We start from the raw sequence: 22,713 nt of genomic DNA, 5'->3' as shown, positions 1-22,713 counted from the left end.
AGTTACAAAAATCGGGTTATTATTGTTGTGAGCCATCTTTTCAGAGGCTCCGCTGTTATCATACTGTTAACTGGGTTTAGATCACAAGTTGTACGGTGTGATTGGTGTGGCTGGTATGAGTCTTACCCGGGATTCAAAATTCCTCCCTTATTGTGTACGCTCGTCCGGGCACAGTACCTAACTGGCTTGGAGGAGGGTCATAGGGGGAGGAGCCAGTGCACACCACCTGATCCTAAAGCTTTACTTTTTGTGCCCTGTCTCCTGCGGAGCCGCTATTCCCCATGGTCCTTTCAGGAACCCCAGCATCCACTACGGACTCCGAGAAATAGAATTATCGGTAAGTAAATTCTTATTTTTACACATTACGGCAGACAGCGTCCCCTTTTTTACACATTACAGCAGACAGCGTCCCCTTTTTTAACATTACGGCAGACAGCGTCCCCTTTTTACACATTACAGCAGACCGTCCCCGTTTTTACACATTACGGCAGACGGTGTCCCCCTTTATACACATTGCGTCAGCCAGGCCCCCTTTTTACATATTACGGCAGACGGTGTCCCCCTTTTTACACATTGCGGCAGACGGTGTCCCCCTTTTTACATATTGCGGCAGCCAGTCCCCCTTTTTACACATTGCAGCAGCCAGTCCCCCTTTTTACACATTACGGCAGCCAGTCCCCCTTTTTACACATTACGGCAGCCAGTCCCCCTTTTTACACATTACGGCAGCCAGTCCTCCTTTTTACACATTACGGCAGCCAGTCCCCCTTTTTACACATTACGGCAGCCAGTCCCCCTTTTTACTCATTGCGGCAGCCAGGCCCCCTTTTTACACATTGCGGCAGCCAGGCCCCCTTTTTACATACTACGGCAGACGGTGTACCCCTTTTTACACATTGCGGCAGCCATGCCCCCTTTTTAAACATTATGGCAGACGGTGTCCGAGAGAGAGAGAGAGACTTACCATCTCCCCGCTGACAGGCTCCTCGTGCAGCTTCCTCGGTGCAGGCAGGTGAGAAAGAGGAGGAGGGAGGGGGACTGGTGCCGCAGCAGCGCTATTTCATTAGTAGTAAGCGCCGCTGCAGCAGCCCCCTCTCCTTCCGTATAGGCTGCCTGGCGCTGCTGTGGATGCTGGGATGAAGGAACCGCATCCCAGCATCCACAGCAGCGCCGGGCAGCCAATACGGAAGGAGAGGGGGCTGCTGCAGCGCGCTACTACCAATGAAATAGCGCCACTGCGGCTCCAGTCCCCCTCCCTCCTTCTCCGCTGCCCGGCGCTGTAGCTCTCCTCCTCAGTGCGGCGGCGGTGCACGGCGCAGACTTCAGAGGTGGCATGTAATGAGTCAATTTGACTCATTACATGCCGCTGGCCGTGCGCCCTCAGGGCAACTGTGCTGTGTGCCAAGCCCACTTGGCACACACGTAGTTATGGCCCTGCTTGGTAATGTAATAAGATTAAGTTGATTTTCTAATGCCCTTTGTTCACATGCTCTTACATAAGACATGCCTTTTTCCTAGATACATTTCAATTTGATTCTTCTTACTCTGATGGAAATTCTTATGGCAGCAACATTGATTATTGCTGCAAGATCAAATGCACATTGCTATCCTGTTAAAAGTGTAAGTATTGAAAATGCCATTTTCCCCCTACTTCTTTGTGATTATGTGAGTTTACTGTCCTGCACTAGTATTTGTCACCGACTGGCTGTGGAGCCAGGTATTTGCTGGGCTTAATTAGTATTTTTCCACTAAATAAATGGATAGGTAAAATTGTGCAGTATATTGTTTTAACTCTCAACATGGCTGCCTTAACTATGTTTCAGGAATGAAAAAAAAATTATATATATATATATATATATATATATATATATATATATAAAATTAGTGAAGAAAAAGGGCGACTATTTAGTGTTTTAAAGAATTAATAAAAAGTGAACCAAATGGTAATGTATGGACATCACTTATCTGATATAATCACTGTCTTCGGTCGCATGACCAATGCACAAATGTGAATAAAAATAGAACAGAAATAACATAGCGCGTACAGTTTTTAGAGCATATTCAACCATAAAAAACACTTGTATCTAAAAAAACCTCCTAAGGATAAGAAACTCCTCAATGGTAAAAATCCACCAGCAGGGATTCTGTAAAGGTTTTTCACAAATTTTAATACAACATATAAAACATAAAAACAGATGGTAAAAATTCAAGGGTACAGGATATAATAAGAATTCAAGCTTATCAGTCCGTATGTGCAATCGGATACATCCTGTTTTCCATGAAAATCCAATACTGGTAAAAGTGCAAACGTATAGGAATATTATAGTTAAAAAGCTTATCTGTCCATACGGAGGTCTCAGGTACAGCAGTCCCAACGCGTTTCGTCAGCAATATGACTTCATCATGGGGATAGGATCAGTGGTGACAAGTAGCCTTATTTATACCTGTGAACAGTGTGAGAGTCTGGCACATGGCCAGGCCAATAGTGACCTCACTTCCTGTCAAAGGTGGTGAATAGGTTCCAAGATAATAACTAAAATATATTGTGTATATAAAGAAATAATCTCAACAAGATTTACATTTAATTTATAAATCAATTAGAAACTGTTTTAATAAAGGATGTAGATAGTTGAGGAAGGAATAACATTTCTCTATCGTCCTAGTGGATGCTGGGGTTCCTGAAAGGACCATGGGGAATAGCGGCTCCGCAGGAGACAGGGCACAAAAAGTAAAGCTTTAGGATCAGGTGGTGTGCACTGGCTCCTCCCCCCATGACCCTCCTCCAAGCCTCAGTTAGATTTTTGTGCCCGGCCGAGAAGGGTGCAATCTAGGTGGCTCTCCTAAAGAGCTGCTTAGAAAAGTTTAGCTTAGGTTTTTTATTTTACAGTGAGTCCTGCTGGCAACAGGATCACTGCAACGAGGGACTTAGGGGAGAAGAAGTGAACTCACCTGCGTGCAGGATGGATTGGCTTCTTTGGCTACTGGACATTAGCTCCAGAGGGACGATCACAGGTACAGCCTAGATGGTCACCGGAGCCTCGCCGCCGGCCCCCTTGCAGATGCTGAAACAAGAAGAAGGTCCAGAATCGGCGGCATGAAGACTCCTCAGTCTTCTTAAGGTAGCGCACAGCACTGCAGCTGTGCGCCATTTCCTCTCAGCACACTTCACACGGCAGTCACTGAGGGTGCAGGGCGCTGGAAGGGGGGCGCCCTGGGAGGCAATGAAAACCTATTTTTGGCTAAAAATACCTCACATATAGCCTCCGGGGGCTATATGGAGATATTTAACCCCTGCCAGAATCCGTTAAGAGCGGGAGACGAGGCCGCCGAAAAAGGGGCGGGGCCTATCTCCTCAGCACACAGCGCCATTTTCCCTCACAGAAAGGCTGGAGGGAAGGCTCCCAGGCTCTCCCCTGCACTGCACTACAGAAACAGGGTTAAAACAGAGAGGGGGGGCACTAATTTGGCGTTAGAAATATATAAAAAAGATGCTATAAGGGAAAACACTTATATAAGGTTGTCCCTATATAATTATAGCGTTTTTGGTGTGTGCTGGCAAACTCTCCCTCTGTCTCTCCAAAGGGCTAGTAGGTCCTGTCCTCTATCAGAGCATTCCCTGTGTGTGTGCTGTGTGTCGGTACGTGTGTGTCGACATGTATGAGGACGATGTTGGTGAGGAGGCGGAGCAATTGCCTGTAATGGTGATGTCACTCTCTAGGGAGTCGACACCGGAATGGATGGCTTATTTAGGGAATTACGTGATAATGTCAACACGCGGCAAGGTCGGTTGACGACATGAGACGGCCGACAAACAATTAGTACCGGTCCAGACGTCTCAAAAACACCGTCAGGGGTTTTAAAACGCCCGTTTACTTTAGTCGGTCGACACAGACACAGACAGGGACACTGAATCCAGTGTCGACGGTGAATAAACAAACGTATTCCTTATTAGGGCCACACGTTAAGGGCAATGAAGGAGGTGTTACATATTTCTGATACTACAAGTACCACAAAAGAGGGTATTATGTGGGATGTGAAAAAACTACCGTAGTTTTTCCTGAATCAGATAAATTAAATGAAGTGTGTGATGATGCGTGGGTTCCCCCCGATAGAAAATATGGGCGGTATACCCTTTCCCGCCAGAAGTTAGGGCGCGTTGGGAAACACCCCTTAGGGTGGATAAGGCGCTCACACGCTTATCAGAACAAGTGGCGGTACCGTCTATAGATAGGGCCGTCCTCAAGGAGCCAGCTGACAGGAGGCTGGAAAATATCATAAAAAGTATATACACACATACTGGTGTTATACTGCGACCAGCGATCGCCTCAGCCTGGATGTGCAGAGCTGGGGTGGCTTGGTCGGATTCCCTGACTAAAAATATTGATACCCTTGACAGGGACAGTATTTTATTGACTATAGAGCATTTAAAGGATGCATTTCTATATATGCGAGATGCACAGAGGGATATTTGCACTCTGGCATCAAGAGTAAGTGCGATGTCCATATCTGCCAGAAGATGTTTATGGACACGACAGTGGTCAGGTGATGCAGATTCCAAACGGCACAAAGGTGTATTGCCGTATAAAGGAAGAGGAGTTATTTGGGGTCGGTCCATCGGACCTGGTGGCCACGGCAACTGCTGGAAAATCCACCGTTTTTTACCCTAAATCACATCTCTGCAGAAAAAGACACCGTCTTTTCAGCTTCAGTCCTTTCGTCCCTATAAGAGTCATATCTGCCCAGGGATAGAGGAAAGGGAAGAAGACTGCAGCAGGCAGCCCATTCCCAGGAACAGAAGCGTTCCACCGCTTCTGACAAGCTCTCAGCATGAAGCTGAGACCGTACAGGACCCCTGGATCCTACAAGTAGTATCCCAGGGGTACAGATTGGAATGTCGAGACGTTTCCCCTGCGCAGGCTCCTGAAGTCTGCTTTACCAAGGTCTCCCTCCGACAAGGAGGCAGTATGGGAAACAATTCACGAGCTGTATTCCCAGCAGGTGATAATTAAATCACCCCTCCTACAACAAGAAAAGGGGTATTATTCCACACTATATTGTGGTACTGAAGCCAGAAGGCTAGGTGAGACCTATTCTAAATCTAAAAAAATTTGAACACTTACAAAGGTTCAAGTCAAGATGGAGTCACTCAGAGCAGTGATAACGAACCGGGAAGAAGGGGACTATATGGTGTCCCGAGACATCAGGGATGCTTACCTCCATGTCCCAAATTTGCCCTTATCACTAAGGGTACCTCAGGTTCGTGGTACAGAACTGTCACTATCAGTTTCAGACGCTGCCGTTTGGATTGTCCACGGCACCCCGGGTCTTTACCAAGGTAATGGCCGAAATGATGGTTCTTCTTCGAAGAAAAGGCGTCTTAATTATCCCTTACTTGGACGATCTCCTGATAAGGGCAAAGTCCAGGGAACAGTTGGAGGTCGGAGTAGCACTATCTCGGATACTGTTACAACAGCAGGGGTGGATTCTAAATATTCCAAAATCGCAGCTGATCCCGACAACAAGTCTCCTGTGCTTAGGGATGATTCTGGACACAGTCCAGAAAAAGGTGTTTCTCCCGGAAGAGAAAGCCAGGGAGTTATCCGAGCTAGTCAGGAACCTCCTAAAATCAGTGCATCATTGCACAAGGGCCATGGTAAAAAAATGGTGACTTCCTTCGAAGCAATTCCAGTCGGCAGATTTCATGCAAGAACTTTTCAGTGGGATCTGCTGGACAAATGGTCCGGATCGCATCTTCAGATGCATCAGCGGATAACCCTATATCCAAGGACAAGGGTGTCTCTCCTGTGGTGGTTACAGAGTGCTCATCTTCTAGAGGGCCGCAGATTCGGCATTCAGTTTTGGATGTTGGTGACCACAGAGGCCAGCCCGAGAGGCTGGGGAGCAGTCACACAAGGAAAAAATTTCCAGGGAGTGTGATCAAGTCTGGAGACTTTTCTCCACATAAATATAGCTAAGGGTAAATTTATAATGCTCTAAGCTTAGCAAGACCTCTGCTTCAAGGTCAGCCGGTATTGATCCAGTGGGATAAAACATCACGGCAGTCGCCCACGTAAATAGACAGGGCGGCACAAGAAGCAGGAGGGCAGTGGCAAAAACTGCAAGGACTTTTCGCTGGGCGGAAAATCATGTGATAGCACTGTCAGCAGTGTTTCATTCCGGGAATGGAAACTGGGAAGCAGACTTCCTCAGTAGGCACGACCTCCACCCGGCAGAGTGGGAACTTCATGGGGAAGTTTTCCACATGATTGTAAACCGTTGGGAATTACCAAAGGTGGACATGATGGCGTCCCGTCTGAACAAAAAACGGGACAGGTATTGCGCCAGGTTAAGAGACCCTCAGGCAATAGCTGTGGACGTTCTGGTAACACCGTGGGTGTACCAGTCGGTGTATGTGTTCCATCCTCTGCTTTTCATACCTAAGGTACTGAGAATTATAAGACGTAGAGGAGTAAGAACTATACTCATGGCTCCGGATTGGCCAAGAAGGACTTGGTACCCGGAACTTCAAGAGATGCTCACAGAGGACTTATGGCCTCTGCCGCTAAGAAGGGACTTGTTTCAGCAAGTACCATGTCTGTTCCAAGACTTACCGCAGCTGCGTTTGACGGCATGGCGGTGGAACGCCGGATCCTAAGGGAAAAGGCATTCAGGAAGAGGTCATTCCTACCCTGGTCAAAGCCAGAAAGGAGGTGACCGCACAACATTATCACCACATGTGGCGAAAATATGTTGCGTGGTGTGAGGCCAGGAAGGCCCCACGAAGAAATTTCAACTCGGTCGATTCCTGCATTTCCTACAAACAGGAGTGTCTATGGGCCTCAAATTGGGGTCCATTAAGGTTCAAATTTCGGCCCTGTCGATTTTTCTTCCAGAAAGAATTGGCTTCAGTTCCTGAAGTCCAGAAGTTTGTCAAGGGAGTATTGCATATACAACCCCCTTTTGTGCCTCCAGTGGCACTGTGGGATCTCAACGTAGTTCTGGGATTCCTCAAAACACATTGGTTTAAAACCAGTCAAATCTGTGGATTTGAAGCATCTCACATGAAAAGTGAACATGCTCTTGGACCTGGCCTGGACCAGGCGAGTGTCAAATTGGTGGTTTTTTTCTCAAAAAAGCCCATATCTGTTTGTCCATTCGGACAGGGCAGAGCTGCGGACTCGTCCCCAGTTCTCTCCCTAAGGTGGTGTCAGTGTTTCACCTGAACCAGCTTATTGTGGTGTCTTGCGCCTACTAGGGACTTGGAGGACTCCAAGTTGCTAGATGTGGTCAGGGCCCTGAAAATATAGGTTCCAGGACGGCTGGAGTCAGGAAAACTGACTTGCTGTTATCCTGTATGCACCCAACAAACTGGGTGCTCTTGCTTCTAAGCAGACTTTTGCTAGTTGGATGTGTAATACAATTCAGCTTGCACATTCTGTGGCAGGCCTGCCACAGCCAAAATATGTAAATGCCCATTCCACAAGGAAGGTGGGCTCATCTTGGGCGGCTGCCCGAGGGGTCTCGGCTTTACAACTTTGCCGAGCGGCTATTTAGTCAGGGGCAAACACGTTTGTAAAATCCTACAAATTTGATAACCTGGCTAAGGAGGACCTGGAGTTCTCTCATTCGGTGCTGCAGAGTCATCCGCACTCTCCCGCCCGTTTGGGAGCTTTGGTATAATCCCCATGGTCCTTTCAGGAACCCCAGCATCCACTAGGACGATAGAGAAAATAAGAATTTACTTACCGATAATTCTATTTCTCGGAGTCCGTAGTGGATGCTGGGCGCCCATCCCAAGTGCGGATTATCTGCAATACTTGTACATAGTTACAAAAATCGGGTTATTATTGTTGTGAGCCATCTTTCAGAGGCTCCGCTGTTATCATACTGTTAACTGGGTTCAGATCACAGGTTGTACAGTGTGATTGGTGTGGCTGGTATGAGTCTTACCCGGGATTCATAAATCCTTCCTTATTGTGTACGCTCGTCCGGGCACAGTATCCTAACTGAGGCTTGGAGGAGGGTCATGGGGGGAGGAGCCAGTGCACACCACCTGATCCTAAAGCTTTACTTTTTGTGCCCTGTCTCCTGCGGAGCCGCTATTCCCCATGGTCCTTTCAGGAACCCCAGCATCCACTACGGACTCCGAGAAATAGAATTATCGGTAAGTAAATTCTTATTTTAATCAGCGTGGAACGCACGCTGGAACGCAGTATACTTCCGGGTTCGGAGGAGGTAGTTAAGACGTAACTTCCGGTGACGGGAAGGCCTTTAGAGAAATATAAAGTTATAACACTGCATGCCCGCTGTGATCAGCCGCCGCGGATGCTAGGCGCGCTGACACAGAACGGGCTAATGATGGGGCGCGCTGTGTAGGCGCTAGGGCTTCAGGAACGATATTGAGGCGGCCGGTGACGTCAGCCCGTCGGTCACGTGGTGCGTCATGAAGCTGGTGGAACGCACACGTGACCACTTGGCTGAACCGCACCATCATCTAGTGGGTGCGGTTCTTTTGTTTGCCCTTGATGACCTCCTCTTCGATATGTTCTATTTTTCTAGTAAGTGTGAGATCGTTCACTTTGAATTCCTCCTTGTCTTGGTGTTGCACAAGCACGATCTCACACTTACTAGAAAAATAGAACATATCGAAGAGGAGGTCATCAAGGGCAAACAAAAGAAGTACCTTAGAGACAAAGAAGATTACCTATAAAATAAAGTGAACAATTGGAGTAGGTTTCAAGATAGAAACACATACCACATTCCAGTGTTCCAAGATCAGAGGAAGAAAAGATGGAAGACAACTTCACACCAAAAGAAAAATATAGGACTACAAAGAACAATGGCCAATCATGCCTCTCCATACATAAAAACCGTGCCCTTAAGAAATAGATTCTCTGCACTACAACGCCTTGAATCAAATAGCGACTCTGATTTTTTGTCACCACTGATCCTACCCCCATGATAAAGTCATATTGCTGATGAAACGCGTTGGGACTGCTGTACCAGAGACCTCCGTATGGACAGATAAGCTTTTTAACTATAATATTCCTGTACGTTTGCACTTTTACCAGTATTGGATTTTCATGGAAAACAGGATGTATCCGATTGCACATACGGACTGATAAGCTTGAATTCTTATTATATCCTGTACCCTTGCATTTTTACCATCTGTTTTTATGTTTTATATGTTGTATTAAAATTTGTGAAAAACCTTTAAAGAATCCCTGCTGGTGGATTTTTACCATTTGAGGATTTGCTTATCCTTAGGAGGTTTTTTAGATACAAGTGTTTTTTATGGTGGAATATGCTCTAAAAACTGTACGCGCTATGTTATTTCTGTTCTATTTTTATTCACAAAAATGCAACTGCTGATGATCGTGTTCTGGGGGCCACACAGCATGCTAAGGGCCGCCAGCGAGGCAATCACAATTCAATTGCGATTGCATCGCTGGCCCCACAAAATAAGTGAAGCCCCCTCCCTCCTTTGCAGCGGGTGAGTGTGACGTCACACAGCCACCCCAAAAAATGCCCAGACTTGTCTGTGTTCCCGACGCCACACCCTGCAATGCCTCCGACTGCCCCGCGAACGCTTCTGCCTGTCAGTCAAGTGGAGGCATTCGCATCGATGCTATGTGACCACATTGCCCTGCCTGCGCACATGCAGATCGGGCCCTGCGCATCTGCATTGGGCTTTATAATTGGGAAATGCGATCACATCTCAGATGACTCGTTAAAATATGCAATTATTGCAGAAATGTTACAGGTTTAGGACCAATATGTTGCTATAATACAAGATAAGACCGGTTAACAAAACAAGCAAGATGACACAATATGTCATTATTTTAATATGAATCTAGCTAAAATGACTTGGCATAAGTGTTACACAACAATAATACAGGGGTTACAGATCAGGTTACATTGTTAAATTCAGACATGTGCATGAGGACAGTTGGGAAACTGACTTGAGGGATAGAGCAAAATTGTGTCTGAGATGTAAGAAATAGATAGTGAGAAGTTAATGGGGGTACTCAAGGAGCGATAATCTAAGCAATGTGACTAGATTACTTAGATTTTAAGCATGATCACTCTATGTGTACCCCCTACAGCGATAGCGATGCGCAGCCCCGCGCATCGCTATCGCTGGTGGTAATCTAGCAGGTTGCTCATTTCACCCGCTGGGTGAAATGAGCACCCCTTCCCCATCTCCCCCCGCACGCTCCGCACACATCGTGCTGTGCTGAGCGGTGGGAGAGATGTGTGCTGAGCGGTTCGCTCAGCACACATCTCTCCCACTTCGGCCCGTGAATACGGGCCTTTAGGGTATTTGTGCTGGTCCTTTTCCTGTAGTGATGTTGCAAAGCTTTATTGTATTATTCATGTCGCAGACTACTTCATTAATTATACTCTCTTCCTATAGGGCACAACTTGTGGAAGCTCGAATAGTCTAAGGCATGTCCATTTTCCTGTCCGAATGATAAAGTCTTATTCTGTAAGAAACAAGACCTTTCCATGATAAATGGTTTCTAGAAAATTAGTTATATGTAGGGATATAATACTGTAGTTCTGTTACTCGTACAAGTATGCCGGTAAAATTAATAGTTGTTCCCACACATTTTATGCTTTGCACTTTTACCAATGCAATCAATAACACATGAAATTTAAAGTGTGGGCATGCTTCGATCTAGAGTTTGGCTTAGCATTATGGTACGGGCATACTACGATGAAATGTTTACTGTAGCATTATAATTTCTCTATCGTCCTAAGTGGATGCTGGGGTTCCTGAAAGGACCATGGGGAATAGCGGCTCCGCAGGAGACAGGGCACAAAAAGTAAAGCTTTTACAGGTCAGGTGGTGTGCACTGGCTCCTCCCCCTATGACCCTCCTCCAGACTCCAGTTAGATTTTTGTGCCCGGCCGAGAAGGGTGCAATTCTAGGTGGCTCTCATAAAGAGCTGCTTAGAGAAGTTTAGCTTAGGTTTTTTATTTTACAGTGATTCCTGCTGGCAACAGGATCACTGCAACGAGGGACAGAGGGGAGAAGAAGTGAACTCACCTGCGTGCAGGATGGATTGGCTTCTTGGCTACTGGACATGAAGCTCCAGAGGGACGATCACAGGTACAGCCTGGATGGTCACCGGAGCCTCGCCGCCGGCCCCCTCGCAGATGCTGAAGCAAGAAGAGGTCCAGAATCGGCGGCTGAAGACTCCTGCAGTCTTCTAAAGGTAGCGCACAGCACTGCAGCTGTGCGCCATTTTCCTCTCAGCACACTTCACACGGCAGTCACTGAGGGTGCAGGGCGCTGGGGGGGGGCGCCCTGGGAGGCAAATGTAAACCTATATAAGGCTAAAAATACCTCACATATAGCCCCCAGAGGCTATATGGAGATATTTAACCCCTGCCTAAATACAATAAATAGCGGGAGACGAGCCCGCCGAAAAAGGGGCGGGGCCTATCTCCTCAGCACACAGCGCCATTTTCTCTCACAGAAAGGCTGGAGAGAAGGCTCCCAGGCTCTCCCCTGCACTGCACTACAGAAACAGGGTTTAAACAGAGAGGGGGGGCACTAAATTGGCGACATAAATATATTAAAGATGCTATAAGGGAGAAACACTTATATAAGGTTGTCCCTATGTAATTATAGCGTTTTTTTGGTGTGTGCTGGCAAACTCTCCCTCTGTCTCTCCAAAGGGCTAGTGGGGTCCTGTCCTCTGTCAGAGCATTCCCGGTGTGTGTGCTGTGTGTCGGTACGTGTGTGTCGACATGTATGAGGACGATGTTGGAGGAGGCGGAGCAATTGCCTATGATGGTGATGTCACTCTCTAGGGAGTCGACACCGGTATGGATGGCTTATTTAGGGAATTACGTGAGAATGTCAACACGCTGCAAGGTCGGTTGACGACATGAGACGGCCGACAAACAATTAGTACCGGTCCAGGCGTCTCAGAAACACCGTCAGGGGTTTTTAATAACGCCCATTTACCTCAGTCGGTCGACACAGACACCGACACTGAATCCAGTGTCGACGGTGAATAAACAAACGTATTCCTTATTAGGGCCACACGTTAAGGGCAATGAAGGAGGTGTTACATATTTCTGATACTACAAGTACCACAAAAAAGGGTATTATGTGGGAGTGAAAAAACTACCTGTAGTTTTTCCTGAATCAGATAAAATAAAATAAAGTGTGTGATGATGCGTGGGTTTACCCCGATAGCAAATATTGGCGTTATACCCTTTCCCGCCAGAAGTTAGGGCGCGTTGGGAATGAATAAGGCGCTCACACGCTTATCAAGTGGCGTTACCGTCGCCAGATACGGCCGCCCTCAAGGAGCCAGCTGATAGGCAGCTGGAAAAATATCCTAAAAAGTATATACACACATAAGGTGGTTATACTGCGACCAGCGATCGCCATCAGCCTGGAGATGCAGTGCTGGGTTGGCTTGGTCGGTTTCCCTGACTGAAAATATTTGATTGATATAGAGCATTTAATAGGATGCATTATATATTTATGTATGCGAGATGCACAGAGGGATATGTGCACTCTGGCATCAAAATAAGTGCGTGATCCATATCTCCCAGAAGATGTCATGGACACGACAGTGGTCAGGTGATACATATCCCATACGACACATGGAAGTATGGCCGTATAAAGGGAAAGAGTTATTTGGGGTCGGTCCAACGGACCTGGGGGTCTCGGCAACAGCTGGAAATCCAACCTTTTTACCCCAAGTTACATCTCAGCAGAAACAGACACCGTCTTTTCAGCCTCAATCCTTCCGTTCCCATGAGGGCAAGCGGGCAAAAGGCCAGTCATATCTGCCCAGACATAGAGGAAAGGGAAGTAGACTGCAGCAGACAGCTCCTTCCCAGGAAAGGAAGCCTTCCACCGCGTCTGCCAAGTCCCCAGCATGACGCTGGGGCCGTGTAAGCGGACTCAGGTTAGGTGGGGGTGTAGTCTCAAGAGTCTCAACGCGCAGTGGGATCACTCGCAAGTTGACCCCTGGATCGTACTAGTATTATCCCAGGGGTACAGATTGGAGAGTCGAGACATCTTTTCCTCGCAGGTTCCTGAAGTCTGCGTTACCAACGGCTCCCTCCAACAGGGAGGCAGTATTGGGAAAAATTCACAAGCTGTATTTCCAGCAGGTGATAATCAAAGTACCCCTCCTACAACAAGGAAAAGGGTATTAGTCTTCCACACTATATGGTGGTACTGAAGCCAGACGGCTTGGTGAGACATAGTCTAAATCTGAAATCTTTGAACACTTACATAAAGGTTCAAATCAAGATGGAGTCACTCAGAGCAGTGATAGCGAACCGGAAAGAAGGGGACTATATGGTGTCCCTGGACATCAAGGATTACCTCCATGTCCAAATTTGCCCTTCTCAACAAGGGTACATCGGGTTCGTGATACAGAACTGTCAATATCAGTTTCAAAAGTTGCCGTTGAATTATCCACGGCACCCCGGGCCTTTACCAAGGTAATGGCCGAAAAGATGACTCTCTTCAAAGAAAAGGGCATCTTAATTATCCCTTACTTGGACGATATCCTGAAAGGGGCAAGTTCCAGAGAACAGTTGGAGGTCGGAAAAGAACTATCTAAAGTAGTTCTACGATAGCACGAGTGGATTCTAAATATTCCAAAAATCGCAGCTGTGTTTTCCGATGATACGTCTGCTGTTCCCAGGAATGATTCTGGGCATAGTCCAGAAAAAGGTATTTCTCCTGGAGGGGAAAGCCAGGGAGTTATCCGACCTAGTCAGAAACCTCCTAAAACCAGGCCAAGTATCAGTGCATTAATGCACAGGAGGCCTGGGAAAAATGGTGGCTTCTTACGAAGCGATTCCATTCGGCAGATCTCACGCAAAACATTTTCAGGGAGATTTGCTGGACGAATGGTCCGGATCGCATCTTCAGATGCATCAGCGGATAACCCTGTCTCCAAGGACAAGGGTATCTCTTCTGTGGTGGTTGCAGGAGGCTCATCTACTGGAGGGCCGCAGATTCGGCATACAGGATTGGATCCTGGTGACCACGGACGCCAGCCTGAGAGGCTGGGGAGCAGTCACACAGGGAAGAAACTTCCAGGGAGTGTGGACGAGCCTGGAAAAGTCTCTTCACATAAACATTCTGGAGCTAAGAGCAATCTACAATGCTCTAAACCAGGCGGAACCTCTGCTTCAAGGAAGACCGGTGTTGATCCAGTCGGACAACATCACGGCAGTCGCCCATGTAAACAGACAGGGCGGCACAAGAAGCAGGAGTGCAATGGCAGAAGCTGCCAGGATCCTTCGCTGGGTGGAGAATCACGTGATAGCATTGTCAGCAGTATTCATCCCGGACGTGGACAACTGGGAAGCAGACTTCCTCAGCAGACACGATCTTCACCCGGGAGAGTGGGGACTTCATTCAGAAGTTTTCCTCATGATAATAAACCGTTGGGAAAAACCAATGGTGGACATGATGGCGTCTCGCCTCAACAAAAAACTGGACAGGTATTGCGCCAGGTCAAGAGATCCGCAGGCAATAGCTGTGGATGCGCTGGTAACACCTTGGGTGTACCAGTCGGTATATGTGTTTCCTCCTCTGCCTCTCATACCAAAGGTATTGAGGATTATACGGCAAAGAGGAGTAAGAACGATACTAGTGGCTCCGGATTGGCCAAGAAGGACTTGGTACCCGGAACTTCAAGAGATGGTCACGGACGATCCGTGGCCTCTACCTCTGAGAAGGGACCTGCCTCAGCAGGGTCCTTGTCTTTTTCAAGACTTACCGCGGCTGCGTTTGACGGCATGGCGGTTGAACGCCAGATTCTAAAAGAAAAAGGCATTCCTGAAGAAGTCATTCCTACCTTGATTAAGGCAAGGAAAGAAGTCACCGCAAAGCATTATCACCGCATTTGGCGGAAATATGTGGCATGGTGCGAGGGTCGGAATGCTCCGACGAAGGAATTTCAACTGGGTCGTTTCCTACATTTCCTGCAATCAGGATTGTCTATGGGTCTCAAATTGGGATCTATTAAGGTTCAAATTTCGGCCCTGTCTATATTCTTCCAAAAAGAATTGGCCTCAGTTCCTGAGGTCCAGACTTTTGTCAAAGGAGTACTGCATATACAGCCTCCTGTGGTGCCTCCGGTGGCACCGTGGGATCTAAATGTAGTTTTAGATTTCCTCAAATCCCATTGGTTTGAACCACTTAAGAAGGTGGATTTGAAATATCTCACATGGAAAGTGACTATGTTACTGGCCCTGGCTTCGGCCAGGAGAGTATCAGAACTGGCGGCTTTATCTTATAAAAGTCCTTATTTAAGTTTCCATTCAGATAGGGCAGAGCTGCGGACGCGTCCGCATTTTCTCCCGAAGGTGGTGTCAGCGTTTCACCTGAACCAGCCTATTGTAGTGCCTGCGGCTACAAACGACTTGGAAGACTCCAAGTTGTTGGACGTTGTCAGAGCTTTAAAGATATACATTTCAAGGACGGCTGGAGTCAGAAAATCTGACTCGCTGTTTATACTGTATGCACCCAACAAGTTGGGTGCACCTGCTTCTAAGCAGTCGATTGCTCGTTGGATTTGTAACACGATTCAACTTGCACATTCTGTGGCAGGCCTACCACAGCCTAATTCTGTTAAGGCCCATTCCACAAGGAAGGTGGGCTCATCCTGGGCGGCTGCCCGAGGGGTCTCGGCATTACAACTCTGCCGAGCAGCTACGTGGTCAGGGGAGAACACGTTTGTAAAATTTTACAAATTTGATACCCTGGCAAAAGAGGACCTGGAGTTCTCTCATTCGGTGCTGCAGAGTCATCCGCACTCTCCCGCCCGTTTGGGAGTTTTGGTATAATCCCCATGGTCCTTTCAGGAACCCCAGCATCCACTTAGGACGATAGAGAAAATAAGAATTTACTTACCGATAATTCTATTTCTCGGAGTCCGTAGTGGATGCTGGGCGCCCATCCCAAGTGCGGATTATCTGCAAGACTTGTACATAGTTATTGTTAACTATTTCGGGTTATTTTGTTTAGGGAGCCATCTTTCAGAGGCTCCTCTGTTATCATACTGTTAACTGGGTTTAGATCACAAGTTGTACGGTGTGATTGGTGTGGCTGGTATGAGTCTTACCCGGGATTCAAAATCCTCCCTTATTGTGTACGCTCGTCCGGGCACAGTACCTAACTGGAGTCTGGAGGAGGGTCATAGGGGGAGGAGCCAGTGCACACCACCTGACCTGTAAAAGCTTTACTTTTTGTGCCCTGTCTCCTGCGGAGCCGCTATTCCCCATGGTCCTTTCAGGAACCCCAGCATCCACTACGGACTCCGAGAAATAGAATTATCGGTAAGTAAATTCTTATTTTTAGAATGTATTTGTGGAAATCCATAAGATTGACCCTTTTTAGGGCTTTACTTACTGTGTGACAAACATAAAACAAAAAATGGATGGATATAAACCAGTGGTGCTCACACTGTGTGCCGTGGCACACTGGGGTGCCTCAGGGCACATGCAGGGGTGGCTTGGATTGGTGGTCCAAGACCAATTAAAATTATTTATGGTCAATGTAATAGGCAAACCAGTGCTGGTGACTGCTAATCATAAAATATGTGGACAAACAGACGCAAATCTTGTCCCTCATCACATAACTGGACCTAAGGATGACATATAAACACAATCTACTTAATTAAATATTTCTTTCTAAATTTCTCAATAAGAAACTTTTGTCCTAGGGGTGCCGTGAAAAAATTCTGATACTCTAGGGTGCTGTAATTAAAAAAAGTTTGGGAACCACTGGTATAAACAAATCCCCTACCTTCTCTGGAATTGCTAGTGCATAGAATATACCAAAATATTAAGCTAACAAAATCAAATTCTAACCTGTCTGCTCATTTACTACATTTACTGTGGGCAATGTGTAGTGCTTTTCAGTCAGCCTTATACGCCCTACACACTTGCCGATGCTTTTAATTTTGACGATGATCAATCTTTATGATGATCGATCATCGTACAAATTGACTTGCATTGCAAAGCGACTGAGAACCAACAATGAACGATGCAGGGCCGTGCATCGTTCATCATTGGTGCATACACACTGAGCAATATGAACGAGGTCGTTCATATAGCCTGCACACATCGGCAAGTGTGTAGGGCGCATTACAGAACTTAATTGTCCCATGCACCAGATTTTGCCACATATTCTGCCTATGCGTACACTGGAAGTAGCTACTCACATTTATGTTGAAGTTGCCATAATTGCATTATTTATGCAACTAAATTTGTGGAAATTCCTTTCTTAGTTTCTGCTTAATGTGATACAGATGCTTCGGTTTTCATAATTTTTGATTCGAGGATGAGTAAAATGATATCTGTCAATTATTAGTACATTTAAATGTCTCTGGTTAGAGCATTAGAACATCTATATAATAAACGAGAAAGTGTGTGTTTGACCTTTATGCATGGCCAGAGTTTGGCACCTATCTCCACCAAATTTGGCATTGTGGTGGAATTTGACTAGGATTAGATTTTTGGCTATGTTTCTTCTTCAAAATAGAAGTGAGTTCAGAAAGAATGCACAATAAAACATGGAGTGCAGCTAAAACAATGAAAAATTCATTCAACGTACACAGTAGCGGATCTTGCCACGGACAAGCAGGACTTTTGCCCGGGGCGCCGCCTTCCGGAGGGCGCCGCACCATGGCAAGATCCGCCACTGTGCCCCCCCCCCCCTCCCGCTGGTCCCCACAGGGAAGGGAACCAGACGCTACGCGTCTAGTTTCCCTTCGTGGAGAGGACCTTTGCTGTGTGGTGCGCGATGACGTCATCGCACACCGTACAGCATTGTGGCACAGACGCTAGGGGTCATAATTGACCTCTAGTGTCTATGCATCCGAGGAGAGGAACGGCGCCGGCGGAGGTCTGCAGCGGTCTGGAATCGGGAGCGGGGATGTAAGTATACTTTTTTTTTTCAGCGGCGCTACAAATGGGGGCGTAACTGACCACGCCCCGTATTAAGCCACGCCCCTAACGTTTTGCCCGGGGCGCGACAAGGGCAAGAACCGGCCCTGTACATACAGTATACTCAAAATACAAATGAGACAAGAAAGATTTGCAGTAAGAGCAAAGCGCTCTCCAATTTCCACATTTACATATACACAATCACCTTAAGTGATAAACAGGGAGAAATATTCACCATTAACAAAAAAAGTCCTGTTTAGTCAAGTCCTGTTGGAGGCAAATCTCATAGTGTACACAGCACTCAGGCTTAGGATTCTCTTCTTTTTAGATATGACAAGTTCCTCCAGAGTCGTAACTAGACCTTTTTGTGCCCTGTTCCAGAGAAAGAATTATCCCCCCCCCCCCCCCCATTATTTACAATAGGGACATAAAGCGCATGCCTCGTAGGGATGGGGTATGACAAGATTGATCACAGAGAAAGTACATGCTATGATGCCCCTTCCCACATTTTTAATATATATTATATAAATAATACACACACATTTATAGACCACTACAAGAAAGTGGATTTGAACACAAATCCTTTTTATATTACATTCGTGCACTTAACTTGAGAGCTCATTGTCATTCAGTTACAATACCCTTTATTAAATAACACATTTCAATATACTGCTATACCCAGGATTCAAATCTATAACCTGCTTAATTATAATCATATTCCCTACTCCTTGAACTATTTGATCCTGCATAAAAACTATGAACACTATATGAAGCTACTTGTACTTTGTAAAAAAATAAAAAAAAATAATCAGCATTGCAATTGAGCAGATCTATGTAGTGTGCAGCCACACATCCAATATCTTGCAGCCACACACTACATAGATCTGCTCATCCAAAATGCTGATGATTTTTTCACAAAGTACAAGGTAAGCTTCAAATAATTAGAATTCTCTAACTTAGAATGATGTACCTTTCTATGCAAGGGTATCTAGATCAATGAATAGATTGTCTGACTGCAATGCCACAGGCAATGGGTTTGAATCCCAGGTATGTCAGCATATGGAAATGTAATAAAGGACAGTGTGAATAACAAAGAAATCTCACATTGATTTAATGAATGTTGTATAGGTATTAGCGACAGAAGGGGTATGGGTAAAAGACAGTGGCGGACAGGAGATGCTGGGCTTTAAAAAGGGGGGCGGAGCTGCAAGTGAAAGTAATTAAAACAGATAATTGACAAGTGCCACCAACAGCGCCCCCTACACTGCAGCGCTATGTGCGGTGCCCCCTCTGCACACACCTAAATATGGCCTCCTTTTATTGGCTGTGATGTATCTGTGAAAGTAGTGTTTTGCCTCCCTTATAAACTCATCAAAGCAAGTATGGGTATAGGAAGACACACAGAGAAAACACAGAGATTGTGCAGATTTCCTTTAAAAATATGATTTTAATAACAGATTGCACTAACACTTTTAAAGCAGATACAAGTGCAAATTATGTCTCCAAAGGCAAACATAAGTTGAGGGGTCCCCCTGAATTCACTAGATGTTTCTAAGGTATTGTCAGGATCTGTAGGTCTAACATAGGGAAAACGCCACCACCAATCGCTGCATACACTTGGAGTCCACAAAAAAAGTACACGCTTAACGCTTTTCAGACTGTGGTAGTCCTTAAGAAGCTCATAAACCCTAATGTTTAAGAGTTACAGCTGGCGCCCCCCACCGCTAATCAACATTTTCCGTGAACTGTGCATGCGCGCAGAACCAGAAAGCGGAAAGCATGCATTGAAAGGCACCCAGAAGTTGTATTATGCGTTCCACACATGTTCCATCCAGTTCCACAGCGAGATACAGCATTATAGTCATCCTGGGTTAATCGTACAGATGTGTCCTCATACATCCCTGCTGCAGTCACTCTAAACAGCACCATGCCATGACGGGACTCGGTAGCACCAAGTGTCTTTTTCATTTTTCACGAAAATGTAATAGGACGTGCAAGTAGCTTCTGCTGATTAAAATAATGGGGGTAATTCCAAGTTGATCGCAGCAGGAAATTTTTTAGCAGTTGGGCAAAACCATGTGCACTGCAGGGGAGGCAGATATAACATGTGCAGAGAGAGTTAGATTTGGGTGTGGTGAGTTCAATCTGCAATCTAAATTGCAGTGTAAAAATAAAGCAGCCAGTATTTACCCTGCACAGAAACAAAATAACCCACCCAAATCTAACTCTCTCTGCACATGTTATATCTGCTCCCCCTGCAGTGCACATGGTTTTGCCCAACTGCTAAAACATTTCCTGCTGCGATCAACTTAGAATTACCCCCAATATGCAGCATGCCTATATTCTGTGAGTAATTGCAGCTCTATCTGCATCTCAAGTGCCACGTGTCAAAGTCAGAAAAATGTCTCAATGCACGTTGCCATATTTGCACCGCACACTGGTCCGCGCTGCGCGTGCGTACGCTCTCCCGTGGAGGCGCATACCCGCAATAGCGTGCACTCGCAGGCGCGGTATGCGTATTTACGGTAGAGTTTATGTAGTCGTAGCGTGCGACTCATTCGTTACAAATGTTCACAATTAATGTAGTTTATAGATCATGGTCCCTTTGATAGATTCTGAAAGTTTGGTTAAAATACAATGTCCCAGAGCTGAGGAATCCCTCTTTATATCGTACGAAGGGTCTAACAGGAATCATACAGCAGTGTTTGGTACCCATCGGAAGAGTATTTAATTAGCAATATTCCGGTGTTGGTTTGGAGCGTATTAATCGCTCGTGCGAATAGTTATGGACATAAGAAGTTTATGTCCATTTCTATTATTTACACATACTCAGGTATGCGGCGGGAAACCCAGTTTCCCACCCACCTGAGCTGTTGGAAATCGTCACAGCCCACCTGTATGAATCACCCTATGACCTTTTGTTATGATGCAGGGCCGAATTCCTTCGGCCAATGGACAATGGGATTGTAGGACCAGGAGATTGCATTGTGTGTGGGGCATAAATAGGCAGGCCGACCACATCCAGCTCTCACTCTTCAACGGTTCTCATTGCTGAAAATCGGGTGCTGGATGTCCAGGCGCATGCGATCGTTTCCCCTTGTGCGTAAGTTTCTCTCCGTAATCATTGTCTTTCTGTGAGCCAATTTCTCTCTATCTCTCTCTCTCTCTCTCTCTCCCTCTCTCTCCTCTTTTCTCTTATATCTCCCATAGTATTATAGTATTGTATTGTATTTCATTTAGGTCAGAGTAGTATTGTCTTTTTGTATTTTAGTTCTGTGGTTAGGAAGTCTCTGTTATATTGTAGTGTATCATTTGTACTGTTATCCCCTTTTACAAGTATATTAGATATAATACAGTTAATAGGCTTTGGAACCTAAACCAGTATCTGTGTGTTTTCTATAGTGTTAAGTGTTCACATTGAGCGTCGGTGACGCTCAAGCAGCTTTGTAGTTAGTCAGGTTACACAAGGTTGCACTTACACCCTGTACTCACATTAAGGTATTCTTTGTATTTCTTTGGTATAAGGTTTAAACATTAAGGTATAGCGTTGTGAGCGTCTGCGCCGCTGGTGATCTCCTCGTGGTCTCGAGCGTCCGCTACGCCATAGCGAATCATTACTCTAGTCATAGCCAATAACGTGTCCTGTGATCACTGGGCCGTGAGCGAACGTGACGCTTGAGCGTCTCACCTACGGCTGAGCGATCGCTACGCCAATAGCGTACCATTACGGTACTTCTTAAGCAAACAGCGTACAGTGTTCTTAGCTTCATAAAGGGTTGTTATACGACAAAGGAATTTAGCATTGTCAATTGGGGACTCGTCCTATCCTTCTCATATCTGCACTAGGTAGATCAGCAGACATTATCCCTCCAGCAAAGGGTGGGAGGTTGTCTCACAGTGCTGACGGGATAAGCGTCTGCTTCGCTTAGATAAAGAGTGCTGAAGGAATCCGGGAACCGGAAGTAAGAACAAAACGCTTGTGTCTTTTAAAACTGTTTATTTCTCTTCTGTCTTGCGTATACACGCACGCATACATATATCTGCATTTTCTGTTTCATTTTCGTATATCACTATTCCTGTTTGCCAAATTTTATAGTTGATAGAAAGTGCTAAAAAGAGATTTGCTGTTATTTCATAGTAGAGGTGATAGTTAAAGTATAGAACAAACACACGGTTTGTCTGAGATACAAGGCAGTCAGTGTGGATTGCGGTAGATGATCAGGGATCATTTACATTGATAAAAATAGAAATTGTGTTACGGTGGATCTTTATATTGCGTACACGTGTCGCTAACAAAGACTAGCGTACGCAATCCAAAGGCAGACGCACGCAGCGTTCATTACGCAACGTAGCGTCCGGTTACGCCCACGTAGCTCAAGCTGTGATAAAGTGAAGTAACGCAAAGGCGATAATTAACGCACAGCGGTAGATAACGCGACGCGGTAAATAACGCAAATCTATTTTTGGAAAAATCTGAAATTTAGTTTAACAGATCCTGCTCCTAATTGGTAACACTTTTGGCCTAAAGACAATTTCTGCGCAGAAATAGATATAGAAACAAAAGTGTACATGTGTTGAGTGAGTGTGTTTTGTATACAAAAGTTTATATAACTTTAAGGTGGAACCAAAAGGAAAGCCGGGTACTCGTCAAGGGACATACGTGTAAGTGACATATACGGTGGCTAGGGAGGCATCCCTGGTTAAATAATATTTGAGCATTAGAGTATAGCGGACCATAAGGTAACAAGACCAGGAGGTCATAAGGTA

General features: G+C 45.9%; 1 protein-coding gene across 8 annotated transcripts in view; it reads left to right on the top strand.

Annotated features, from left to right (window-relative positions):
• The window catches only part of MLC1 (modulator of VRAC current 1), a 171,114-nt gene that overhangs the window by 52,765 nt on the left and 95,636 nt on the right, over nt 1–22,713 (top strand). For 7 of the 8 annotated variants that reach the window (XM_063927136.1, XM_063927137.1, XM_063927138.1 and 4 more), the window contains 2 exons: nt 1,519–1,620; nt 10,418–10,489. The exons of the other annotated variant lie outside the window; for it this stretch is intronic. In XM_063927136.1, coding sequence (XP_063783206.1) covers nt 1,519–1,620; nt 10,418–10,489 — 174 coding nt within the window. The remainder of the gene's footprint in view (nt 1–1,518; nt 1,621–10,417; nt 10,490–22,713) is intronic. 8 annotated transcript variants of the gene reach the window in all.

The sequence above is a fragment of the Pseudophryne corroboree genome, chromosome 6, assembly GCF_028390025.1.
Source record: "Pseudophryne corroboree isolate aPseCor3 chromosome 6, aPseCor3.hap2, whole genome shotgun sequence".
NCBI classification, from domain to species: Eukaryota; Metazoa; Chordata; class Amphibia; order Anura; family Myobatrachidae; genus Pseudophryne; species Pseudophryne corroboree.
This window is presented reverse-complemented; position numbering and strand designations above follow the sequence as displayed.